At 39.4% G+C, this 14,035-nt stretch overlaps 1 protein-coding gene across 1 annotated transcript in view; it reads left to right on the forward strand.

Annotated features, from left to right (window-relative positions):
- AGTR1 (angiotensin II receptor type 1) overlaps nt 1–9,717 on the forward strand; it is a 40,072-nt gene extending 30,355 nt beyond the window's left edge. Inside the window, exon 3 of the mRNA XM_072139598.1 lies at nt 7,592–9,717. Within this exon, the coding sequence (XP_071995699.1) occupies nt 7,630–8,715 (1,086 nt within the window). The 5' untranslated portion in view covers nt 7,592–7,629 and the 3' untranslated portion in view covers nt 8,716–9,717. The remainder of the gene's footprint in view (nt 1–7,591) is intronic.
- The last annotated feature ends 4,318 nt before the right edge of the window (nt 9,718–14,035 follow it).

Here is a 14,035-nt window from a genome sequence, read left to right on the forward strand (position 1 = left end):
TCATTTCTGTATCACAGAGAAACAGGTACTGAGCTGAGTGCACTATAACATTACATCATTATTTTTCTTCTAAACTGTAAAAAATTATTTAGTCTGGAAAAGACATTAATACGAGGGGACATGATTAATTTATATATATATATATATATATATATATATATATATATATATATGAATCATACAAAAAGTATAGTGTAAAGTTGTTCCAGGTTAAATCTAAACAAAAGACAAGGTTTAATCACCAGAGGAGACAGGGCTTTTTTACTATTACTGTCAATCTGTGGAATAGCCTGCCTCAGGCGCTGGTCACAGCAGGGACAGCAGAGAGCTTCAAGAAGGGCTTAGATGCCTTTCTACACCTAAATAACATTGATGGTTATGTTATATAGAATTGTTTCCCTTAAATCCCTTCCTCATCCAATCCCTTCCTTTCTTTGGTTGAACTTGATAGACATGTGTCTTTTTTCAACCATATTAACTATTTAACTACTGAAAGCACATACTATATGTCAGCTATTAGATGACATATATTATGTGCTGAGAAAAGACTCAACAACCAAGTGACTGAAAATAGAGCCCCCCAGACTATTATATTGCCATTGAACATGCATTGCAAAAAGCTATTATGATACGGAGTAAAGAATTACATGCGGGTGAGTTTTTGAAACTGCTGAGCTGCTGGCCCAGAATGGAGTCGGATCATAAAGGGGGCAGTGTGCTGTATGAGCCCCTAGAAATACATGGGAACATATTGAAACAATGGCTAGCAAATTACCCCAGCAAAACCTAGACTGTTCATGCCCATAACACAGAGAAACAGTAAATATCAGATTTGCAGGGGGCTGAAACCGGGCACCACAACTGATGACACGTGTCCCCCATAGTGGTCAGCTTTTAAGGCTGCTGATGTTGCACAACACAGGGCATGGGGTCCGAAGCTAAATTGTACCGTGCACTGTGCAGGATTGGTCACATACTCTAAGGATAAACCAAAATCATGCAAAACAATTTTCTTTGCTTTTCACACTACTACTTGGCATCCCACATGACTATTATCTTTGTGATGTGGGAATGGAAGCAATATCACGACGACAAACTAAACCCCAATGTGTGATATTGGCTGTTAGCAAATGGAACCATTGTAGGTGACCTTGCTGATGTTTTCAATGTGCCTGAATTCATCTGGTTTTTCATTTTTTTTAAAGTACATTTCTTGACTTTGTATTCTATGTGTAAACATGGAGAGGTCAGGGCATAAAATGGAACCTGAATGTCATTGTGTTCAAATAACTTGTATCTTGTCTCCTGGCATTAGTCATACGTAGTGAGCAGTGGAGAAGATACACATTGTCCACCATTTCTCTGCACATGACACATGACAGGAGACAGGTATGTTAGTGTGAGACTTGTGATTTGAAGATTATGTTATCAGCTGAAGGGAGGGGGTGTGAGGGAGCTGCTGGAAACAGTGACTAGGCCAAATAAGAAATGCCCAGGGGTGTAACTTGAGGGGGTGCAGAGATTGCGATCGCACCCGGGCCCAAGAGGTTTAGGGGGCCCATAAGGTGTCACTTTCCCATATGAGAAGACTATTACTATAAACCATACGTTATAGTCGGGGGCCTGGCACAGACTTTGCACTGGGGCCCTGCAGATTCAATTTACAGAACTGGAAATGCCCCCTATGACAGCTAAGTTTAGAAAGATGATATTATTTGGATAATGACAATGGATTTTGAAGATAAAAACTGTGCGGGCACGAATAAGAATGGTGATGTGGGAACCTGTCATCAAGTTTAATGCCAAAAAATGGATCCCTTTAATGTTGCATGCATAAGGAGAAATGACAGGTCCTTGTTGTACTCCTTATATGTGCATTTGAGTTTGCCGTATGCCTACCTTTTAATATGTTTCACAATGACCTCTGGTGAAGATCTCTTGATGTTTCTCTTTAGTCCCAGACTGCAGTGATCAGCTGTAAGGTGTCTGTAATGAAATTGTATTGATAATCCTTGTTCCAACGACAGCACAACATTTTGAAAATCCAATTTTTACTGGGGCAGACTGACATATAAATTCAACTGTAGAACAAACCTGAAGAACTTATCTTGTGTGTACCCTGGGGACTTGCTGTATGTATACAATATATATATACACACACACACACATATATATATATATATATATATATATATATATTACTCTGTATACATGTAACTAATTAAGAGGCAGACTGTGAAGTGTTTACTGGTTGAAACAAAAGCTCCCAGTCTCCAGCTCTGATCTCAAATTAAAGCATTTGTACAAGCGTTAATCATGTAGGATGTAACCAAGGAACACTTACTTCCCATTCCTTTTCAAGCCTTTAATTGGAATGAAAGGTGAACTTTCAGACTTAATTGAATTTCCTGCATTTTGTCTTCTTGTATATGTGACACTGATGGTTGGAGCAGAGCTGTTTTATAGGTGGATTCCAAATAGTATGTCACTCTAATGATAGCCCAGGGGCTTTGTAAGAGGTAATGTCATTTGTTTGTGATGTACAAGGCCAGTCCCAGGGCCCTAATGTGTTAATATATAAATAGAGAGGTGGCTATTAAAGTGGCACTATCCATTTGAAATCATTAATATTTTTTCTGTATTCTTTTTTTTACCAAGATGAACCATAGTATTTATTTTTGGATAATATTCAAGTTTTTCATATGTTTCAAATACAAAAACCTAGATAATGAACCTGAATGTTGTTTAATATCCATCTTACATCTTACATTGGCCCCACTGTAATTAATTTTCCTACTGATCACTTTTTATAACATGCTGGAGTATATGCAAATTGCCATTATAAAACCTGATGCAGTAGACTTTGTGAAAATCATCATTTGTATCATTCTCAAAACTTTTGGCTATGACTGTATTATGAAAGGAGTCCCTGCTTCTCAACTAAACAGCAGCCCCCGATACTGTAAATATGATTACATCACCGGCAATGCTGTTTAGTCGCCCCATGACACAGGACTCTGAGTGGACTATCATTGGCAGTGTGAGAGGAATCTTATTGGGATGACTGGATGAAGCTGCTCCCGCCCCTGTGTCTAGTTATGGTCAATTTGCAAATTCAAGTCTTATTCCAACTTGGCTTTTCAGCCCCTATGAGTGCACCATACAATAAAATCATTGCCTGATGTCTGATATTACTTCCTTTATTTCTACGTGACTTAAAATGGTCTAATAACTTTTTGGTCCCTAAATTTGTGCAACAAGTTTAGGGGTAAAAATAAAACAGCTGGTGGGTTCCTTTTATAAATTATAGAGATATTAATAAAAATCAAAGAAATATGCACTGGTTTTCAGTTTTGTACAAGGGTATGCACTAATTTAACACTTTTAACATATTTCATAAAGGAAATCTACAATCAAAACCAAGCACAGGAAAACCAGGGACACTTACTCATAGATCCAGGCACTGTGTGGTAATCTTAGTTTCCCATGGCCTCCCTTCTTCTAAAATCAACATTTAAAATTATGCTAATGATCCAGATGGGCTCTGGTGGGTGTTGGCAGAGCCCCTCAGTGATGTATTTTAACTTGTTGTTACAATTAGCAGAACATGTCTCACCCTGCCCCCTGCTCTCTCCCTCCTCCCTCTGTCTGTGTAATCTGGCAGCAGCAGCAAGTGCAGGGGGGGAGACCTGCTCTGCTCATTATAACAACAAGTGAAAAGTCATCACTGAGGGGCTCTGGAAACAAACCCCCCCCCCCCCCCCCCCACACACACACACACACCAGAGCTCCTAGACTCATTAGCATAACGATAAGAAGATTACTGCAATCACAGTGCCTGGATCTATTAGTAAGTATCCCTGGTTGATCCATGCTTAATTTTCTGCTCCCAAACACTTCTGATAAATCTCCTCCATAGAACCTATAGAACCATAAAAGTTACTCAGCTGATGCAGAAACATATTTAAGTTACCCTGCCCCTTACCCCAGCTCCTGAGCAGGGGTAGTCTACAGTAGTAGTCTATTTCAATAGGTATCGGTGCACATCGGGTAGAAGTGGGAGTGCTTAACAATTAGAGATCCAACTCCAAAATATGCATAAAATGTAATTCAAGAACTCCGATACGCAAAATAGAGTTTTATTAGGACATTCGGCCAAAATTCATGCATAAATGTTTTCGGCTGGTGTAACAGCCTTTATCAAACACATAGGCCAGTAAGGAATGAAGAGAGCTGCAGAGTGGTGGCACCATAGCCCCAGGAGTACAGCCATACTATTCCCAGGCGCCACCACTCTGCATCTCTCTTCATTCTTTACTGGCCTATGTGTTTGATAAAGGCTGTTACACCAGTCTAGTAGTCTAGTTCTGCTGTATGGTATTACCCATTTATAATTCTTTATACATATTTGAAATGTATAGTTGTTTTTTGACTCTGTTACTGATCTACATTGTATGATTGTTTCTGACCGAAAAATACATGCTGCCACAGCCTACCCTGACCTCAGCCTGTCCTTAACCATTCTTCTGCCCATCCTCTATTTGTTACACACAATGGTGTCTCTTGGTCCTTTGGCCAGTTGCTATTCACACCAGGACCATCTCCATAAGTAATGATCTTTTGGATCTCCCCACATCAGATCCCTGTATAGGGGTGAAAGGTTGAAGATCAGGAATGTTCAGGGATGCTAGAGGTGACCCCAAATCAAACCAGGTATACAGCACAGTGGGTTCACAGCCACTAGTCTTAATAAAATTCTCAGATATACACACATAGATATCAAATGCCACCTAAAATAGGGTACTATAAGTAAAACAGCTTTAATTGTTGCTATCCTAGACACCCTACAATTACCTGTTCTAGAACTATGCCACCAAAGCACCAAATTCTTAACACACTGACCAAACTATAAATTTTAAGTCCTATAAGTGGTATAACCTACTTTGATTTGTGTAGCTTTAAGAAATATTAATTTGTTTAAGGCCGTTCCATACTTGCGAGTGTGATGCGATGAACTCACATCACACTCGCAATGCGTGCTACGGGGATCTCCTGGCCCAAACGCTGCAAACTGGAACTGAACTGACATCCTGAGTTCAGTTCCGGTTTGCAGCGTTTGGGTTGGGAGATCCAGGCAGCATGCGTTGCGAGTGTGATGTGAGTTCATCGCATCACACATGCAAGTGTGGAACGGGCCTTATACTCACTCACATACTTTTTATTTATAAATAATAGCTATGCTTACACCCCACGCTTGGCACCTTGAATATACTTATGGATGTATGAATGGAACATATTGCAAGTTAATGTCTTTCCATTTCATAACTGCATGTACTAGTTACATGTAAAAGTGAGTTTCCCCAGCTGTTTCAATACCATTTGTTTCTCAAGCAGAGATCTGGAAACTGGAGACCTGCGCTATAATTAGCCTCTGAGTCCTGATAAGATTAGACTAGAAAATTAGCAATGCTTTCTGTGTCATAGGCCATAGCAATACGGTAACGGATAAAATTATCATAAAATTAAACAGAATTGTTGATTGTACAGCATGAATTATTATAAGATACAGAAGTGAAACTTGATTATTCTGTAAGTAAGCAAACATACATGAAGATTTGCTTTGCTCTTATAGTAGAGCAAGGTGACAATTAAATAAAGTATCCTATTTCTTAGCATCTTGCATTAGAAGACAATTACAGTATAACATTGCAGTAACGTGCATTGAACCTAAGTATCTGCCTACATGGAAATTAAATTAAAGATTCATCTCTTTGAGTATTACAGGGTGATATCCATTTTTGTAGAACACTCATCTTCAAAAAGATATTATGGTTCTTTTGCAAATGGAAAATAATAGCACAATCAGTTTTTCTTAATACCAGTAATTGTGGGTCATGAACTGGCAATGGGCTCATATCAAGGTAGGGACAATATTAAGAGATCATAAAGCCTACAAATCACAGTCAACATCTGAAATTGTGAACAGCATTAACACTGTCACTTCCCCAATGGTCTGATGCAGCTATGAAAGTAAAGGGAGCTCTGGTTGTCCAAACTAGATGGTGGGTGCTCTTGCTGTGTGGTCCCAGCGTGGCTATGCCTCGGGCTATTAAACAGGCTATACATTTCTGGTGCATTTTTGGAGTTTTCAATACCTTTGTTGAGTAGTAAATTCAAACTTTTACTTAAAGGGATAGTCCCAATGTTGCATTGTTCCTACTAATCTCCATCCATATGCCCTGCAATACATACAGGGGTCACATGTTGTAAATACAGGCATCAACATTGCCTTAAATAAATGAGATATGAATAGAAAACTCCAGCAAGGAACACCAAAGTAGCACAACTAGAGCAGTTAGGGAATTACCTAGATTAAAGAGGACCTGTCAACCTGTATAAACCCTCTAGGAGCTGCTTACTAAAGTAAGCAGCTCCCTAGCCCTACCCCAGGTGTAGCAGTGTTATACTGCTAGCTTTATTGGAACTTTCTGATAAAACTAGCAGACCCTGCACTACATTGTGCCGCGAACACCGGACCAAGCTTATACTGGCTCAGCATATTCATAAGGGGGCGGTATGAGGCGCTTCCCTCTCCTCTTCTTCTCCCCCAGACCAACCCTCCCACACTATAGGCCGGCGTTGACTGCCAGGCTTCAAGCAGCAGTCACCACCTCCTTGTACCTCCCCCTCATAAATATGCCGGACTGCTGTCAGCTTGGTTCGGGGTTCCCAGATCTATTTAGTGCAGTGTTTGCTAGCTTTATTGATATGTGCCAATAAAGCTAGCAGTTTAACGCTGCTATTACTGGGGCTGGGCTAGGGATCTGCTTACTTTGGTAAGCAGTTCCTAGAGGGTTTATACAGGGTGGCCTGTCCTCTTTAAGTTATTTTTTATTGTTAGGGTAACTGGCACTAAAAGGTTTCTTTTTGAAAAGGCATGTACAACCTATAAATAAAAACTGTTCTCATTGGTTGATTTGCTTCTGTGCAACCTTAAGTTTTATGAGAAGTTTCATACAAAGCTACAGACTTAAATAAAAACGTTGGCATTTTCCTGTACTGGTCATTCCCCAATGAGTTATTTGGAGAGATGATCCTAGAGAAAATTTAAAGGGTAACACCTGAGACAATAGTGAGTTCTCCCAGTAGGATTTAGTGTTTAGTTGACCAAACCCCCCAAAAAAATTCATATTGGGTTCAGTCAGCAATTTTTTTAAATTACTGATAGGTACAGTAATTGTGGCTTGGGGACCATGAACCCAAAATTCCACCAAAAGTCCAGGTTTGCCGTTCAGGCTCACCAACAACCCCCAGCATTTGAAGACCAGCATTTTCTCTGGGATGGTCGTTCCCCAATGAGTCACGGGGAGCACTGATCATAAGGAAATTTTAAAGGGTAATACCTGCGACAATAGCAAATGTAACCCGGGGGTTGAGTGTTTGTACCCAAACTTGAACCAAACTTTCAGGATGGGTTCAGCCAAACTCAGTGAGATGAAACCATATTCCTATTGATTAGACCATGTAACTCAAATACAAAAATGACAGGAAAACAACTGATTAATTTGATATATGTGTCTTCCATTTTCAGGTTAAAGGAAAGAGAAGCAGATCATAACATATCTCAAGATGCAAAACACCTCAACATATCAGATTGAAGTTTCTTGCTCCAAAGCAGGAAGACACAGTTACATATTTATTGCCGTCCCAATAATATACAGTACAATATTTATCATTGGAGTCTTTGGAAATAGCCTTGTTGTCATTGTGATCTACTGTTATATCAAGATGAAGACGGTGGCCAGCATTTTTTTAATGAATTTAGCAATTGCTGATTTGTGTTTTGTGATCACGTTACCATTATGGGCGGCATACACCGCCATGCACTATAACTGGCCTTTTGGTAACTTCTTGTGTAAACTTTCTGCAGCAGCAATTACCTTTAATCTATACACCTCTGTATTTCTACTTACATGCCTCAGCATTGACCGCTATATTGCCATTGTCCATCCAATGATTTCTCGTATCCGCAGAACAATAATGGTTGGTAAGATCATCTGTATTTCTATATGGATCATTGCCTGTCTGGCAAGCCTACCTACTTTCATCTATCGCACAGTAGTGCCGCTCACGAACAACATAACAGTATGTGCATTCTACTACCCATCCAACTCCTCCCAAACCGTTTTGATTGGTATGAACATAACTAAGAACGTTCTTGGATTTTTTGTTCCCTTCCTGATTATCTTAACAAGCTACACCTTAATTGGTAGAACATTGATGGCCACGTTCCATGGTCAAAGGGGTAAGACTAGAAATGATGATATCTTCAAGATGATTGTGGCCATAGTTCTGGTGTTCTTCTTCTGTTGGCTTCCACATCAAGTTTTTACCTTTTTGGATATTTTGATTCAGCTGGATGTAATAAACAACTGTCACTTTGAAGATATTGTGGACACGGGAATGCCCATCACTATTTGTATCGCCTACTTTAACAGCTGTTTGAACCCTTTCTTGTATGGGTTTTTTGGAAAAAACTTCAGGAAACATTTCCTGCAACTTTTGAAAAACATACCACCAAAACTTAGGAACCATGCGAGTCTCAACACAAAGATGAGTACACTTTCTTATCGTCCATCAGACCAGCACAATGCCTCGGCCAAAAACTCATCTCACTTGAGCGAACATGAAGAACTACACATCGGAAACACTTAGAATGGTAAATCCTACAATTTATGGAAAAAGAGTCAGCACAATTGGCTACCAAGGCTTGACATGAAAGTTCAGTTGTGTTGATTCTATGAATGCTCCAGACCAGTATCATGCCTACCAAAAATACTGTACAGAATGAAGTCAACTCTACTGTATAAAGAGAATGTACAATTTAGAATATTGGTGTTTATAGAAGGGGAAAGTCCTTAAAGAACTTGGAAACCTGCACCATCAACACATCACAGTCAATAGGGGAGATAGATGAATGGATATTCTAAAAATCATCAATGACTTTACCTCATTTTCTGCAAGATATGTTTTCATAACATAGCAATTTAGTTTTTATGTAGTCAAAATTTACATGGTTTAGTGTACAGAATCTTTATTATTTCATATTCATGTTTATATTGTGGGTAAATAAGAAGCCAGTGTCACAAAATGTACAATGTTTTTAGCATAGAATAACAAGGTAACATCTATATGTCTTTATACAGTTTGCTATCAGATAACAATGCTTTGTATTTGAATGCTTCATATTTATTTATTTATTTAATTAAAGGGAACTTGTCACGTTGACCATTCGCTTTGATCTACAGGCAGCAGATTTAGAATCATTTGTATTGTGAACTTAGAGCCCTGAGAGTGTTGTAGTATAACTATAGGTCTCTGTAGATTATACCCTCCCCGCAATGGTATAAGAGTAGTAGAGTTTTATTTAAATACACATGCCAATATGTTGCTATGTTGTTCCATATTCACAGCAAAAAGGATTACATGTTCTCTTCAAGAGAATACAAGACACTTACTGTGACAAAGATGTGGTCCAAGATTAGCAAAAAGTGATTAGCTGCAATATATATATATATATACAGATAATAAGTGGAAAGTCACAAGACACTTTTATTTTTAAAGGGAAGATGATGTATATAATGTTTTTCCGAATTGAAGGGGGTCACATAAAATCTCAAAAAAGCTGCAATATCAAATGCAACAATAAGGTTTGAAAAATCTAAAAGTTATCAACACAGGACAGGGATTCTTCAGCGTTTCTCATGTGGTTTTATAACAAAAAGGTCAAGCACACTCAGCTCTGTGTTCAACATCATTGACATTACATTGTACACATGAAATAGTTGGGCATTAAGGGGAATGTTCCTAGTTATTGTTGTAACACACTGGCTCAGAATAAGCAAAAGTAGTGCAATCTACACTAATTGCAGAGAGTTTGCCTCACTAATGTGCAGGATGCACCAGATTATTGAACACTGGCGGATGTTCTTGTGAGCCGCCATTGTGATTATTACCCCAGCTCTACGCCATTGATGCCAGATCCACATCAAGGGGTGCAAAGGGGGCCACACCGGCTGCGGAGTTGATATGTCTCGCACCTGCGCACTAGCTAGACCTCCCACATGTTTGCAACTAGCAGCCAGTGTACTTTTGGCCACTGAGACAGTGACCCCCTGGATACATGAGCAGGCCCACGCCTCTTGTATTTGGGGCACTAGCACCAACATATGATATCTCCCCATAGACTGAAAGTAAGGTCCACTCACTTGATAGTTGATTCTGTAGTCAGATTTGTAGTTTCTTCTTTTGCTTCTGACATAAAAGGGTGTACTAGGACATTTGACTCACAATGTATAAATATATAGTCATTTCAGACAACACTTTTAGTACTTTACGTATTATCTCTATATATTAAACATTAAACTTTGTTTGCAGCTTGTAATGTAAGTTATCATGAAGTCAAACCTCTTACAAATGAAGGTTGAGAAAATGAAGTAAATGAATTTTTAGAAAACTCTTGGTACAGAAGAGGGTGATGACTTATGGCAGCTATGAGGGTCTCTGTGCTGTCAGCACCGTGGCCACCCCGCTTTGATCTGCAGGGCTCAGCTATGTCAAACAGACAGTTGCTAGGGATACACTACCTAATACCATAACATGTAATACCCCTGCGAGGCAGAATGTCTCCCCAGGAACCACACACTGCAACACAGAATCTCTCACATGCCGATATACCTACAGAGTTCCCTACTAGTTTTTCTCTTTTGTCTGGGGTGTTCATTTACATAACCATTGTGGAGCACATTTTTAGACCCCTGTGTCATTCCTAATATATTTATAAATAAACGTACAACTGGAAGTTTCCCAATCTTTGCAGGAAAGAAGAAATTCTAACCTCCAGTTATCAATTTCTTCATATATTTTGAGTACAAATAAGAACAGCACAGAGTTTTGAGTTAAGTTGATCCAATTTTTTATTGTATAAAAAATACAAGTTTTTTTTTTCCAAAACAAGAATGTAATTTTTAATAAGCAGAGGCTAAAACAGAGCACATGTTACAACCTGCTACAACTGCAAGGGATACATCCTGTGTGAATCCATATATCATGTAGGAAGGCACACAGCTTGATGTATAGGATCCCTTGTCACCATATAAGGAGACCTTTATCATATGCAATACATTATAGTACAATTTTTGCATTGGGGCTTAGCAGCTTTATACATTTGCATTACCAAAATTGTGGATTAATAAATATGAGCCCAAAACCATAGAACCTTTTAGGATCAGGCATGCAGTAGGGTAGTCCACCATTTTACCCATGGGTTTCAAGCCAAAATATATAAATTAGCTGATAGCAGACACTTGAAAGCAATAACAATCAGGCCTGGAAAGGATGCTTTCACATAAATCACTAGTTTAGTGGGCTGTATGCACCCATTTGGCACCAATAGATAGAAAAAAAGGCAAATAAAAAACACTGCATGAAGAGTGTGGGTTCCAAACCCTGTACAGTGTAGAACTTTCTTATAATACAGTGGACTCCAGATCCCCTTTTTTTGTGCAGTAATGGGGTTGAATCTTACCGCTGAATACCTCTGGGGCATTCAACCATTCATGTGGTAGTGTTTTCTACCATTAATCAGAGAGTTTTTTTCTGTAAAATATTGAAAATACTGTACTACTACTTTACACAATTTTATTATTTGTGATCACGTAAGAAAAATAAGGGGCCTTTTTTTATAATACTCAGTATTTTATTGAAAGGGGATTTTCATTCTAAAAATATTGACGGCCTATTCATAATGTTAAGTCACGATTGTGAGATTGTGGGGAGGGACATCTACCACTCTTAGGCAGGGCTTACAAGTCATTCTTGGTATACGCTCAGCGTAATGTATACGCTCAGCGTACCCATGGACATATACAGGCAGAAGGAGGCATAGTTGTTGGAAAGATGGAAAGACATAGCAAGCACATAATACGCTCAGCATAGGCAATCGAAGTCTATGGTGAGTGGATGTAATGTATTGTATCCCTTCCACAAGCTTCACTGAGTGCATACGTCGCTCAGCAGGGTGAAGGATGCCGGTGATGTAAATGCCCATATAAGGACACTGGGGATACACCCTGTATATCAGCAGCAGCCAATCACCAGATGTTGATGTTGTGCACTCCATCCCCTGCATTTAGGGCGATGGAGGAGTCACCGAGCGACATATGCTGATACAGCGGGATAAGCCTGGGCCATATGTTGTAATGACACGTTGGGAAGCCGTTTGATGTGTCCTTACACCGTGGAAAAAAAACAATGTGTGAACCCAGACTTAGCTGTTTGCACCTTCTTTAAGAGGGCATCTCTATCTGGTGTGTAGTGGTTGTACTGAGATCCTCCAGCTCACAACCCATTGAAATGAATAGGGGCTGAGTGGTAATAAGTCTGCAAGGCTGCTACGCATTGTCTGCTTCTGGCTCAATACATTGTGAAGCTGACAGAGCCAGATGCCCCGCAGACCTGATCAGTAGTGCAAACCAATGGATAAAACCTTTATATTTTTAGCACTTTATTCCTGAGTTATATTAACAAAAGAAATATCTTTTATTACACATAGATTGGTAATCTCTAAGCACAGCACATTATATTTTATTTTGATAAATTTTCTTTTAGATTTATATATTAATGTTGTCATAAATGTAGCAGTTTGATAAAGTATAATAAAGGCCACGCCCACCCCCGTTCCGCCAGATACATCTAGAGGCTTAGGCTGCCCGGCAAAAATACGTCAGGTCGCACCTAGCAAAGTTTTGCTGAGAAACCTCCAAACTGATTTTAGCAGGTTTTCTGAAACTACACAAACACGTACCTGGCGTGGAGGTTTTGTAGTCACAAATATAATCAAAATTTCTTGCAGTGCCCAAGAAACTGTGATTATTTCATTGCTTTTACTCCGAAATCTGGCACAGAAGTGCTAAAAAATCTTCTCCATAGTGTATTTTATTTTACAGTTTTCTTATGGTGACAGGCCGCTGAAAGTTTCCTTTGAAATGTTTTCGTCATTCTTCTCCATTGTAACTGCATCATGTAACAGATAAATTCGAAGTATGAGTAGGGTATTTACACACTTTAGTCATATACTTTAGTAATGTGTGTGTGTGTCTATGATGTAACTTTTTTAATGCCACATTCCGGACTCTAGTACAGGACATTTAGAGGTTGCAGCAATATGTGGTTCATCTTGTTAGAGAGGAGTTATTAGATGTACAATGGCTCATCCTCTCTTCTTATAGTGAAAAGAAAAGACCCCCAACGCCATATCTAACACTTAAAGAGCATAAATATAATAATGCTTTCCCTCTGGGTCAGCTACATTTGCAGATAGTGGGGCACATTTACTTACCTGTCCTGACACATTCCTAGAAAGTGCATTGTCCGCCTGGAATACACTCTGCCGCGATTCACTAAGAGACCCAATATCCTGCATGTGTCGCTTCCCTGCTCAGATCCGACGGAGTTTACCTTCTTTTTCCTGGTGCATGTAAGTGCTTGATCTTGCAACACGATTTGAAAGTTAAATCCCATGCTCAGTCCGAATCAGTAGGATGGTCCAATAGCCCGCCCCCCGATATCTGTCGCATGAAAGCCAGCGCAGCTGTGTCACAGTCCGATCGCGTGCGACATATCTACAGTTAAATACCTATCAAAGCGACGCAAATCCTGAAAACGTCGGAAAACCATACTAAAGTGCGTCGTCAGACCCTTAGTAAATAAGTCCCAGTATATTTAAACTCTACAGACCCCCAACTGCCCTTGCCCATATCTCTGGGTCTATAACACCTAGAACCATGGTTCTGATGCCCCTTTGAAGATGGGAAATTCATCTTTAAACTCAGTGGTTTGGGTGCTACAGAATCTAAGATCCAAATTAATGGCTTAATGAGCCAAGACATATTGCATATAACCTTGGCTGCTGAACAGCCACCATGTTAAAAAGTATGAGATCCATCCTTGGGAGAGAAAAGTGAATTGCATCATT

Source organism: Engystomops pustulosus, chromosome 3, assembly GCF_040894005.1.
Source record: "Engystomops pustulosus chromosome 3, aEngPut4.maternal, whole genome shotgun sequence".
Classification (NCBI taxonomy): Eukaryota; Metazoa; Chordata; class Amphibia; order Anura; family Leptodactylidae; genus Engystomops; species Engystomops pustulosus.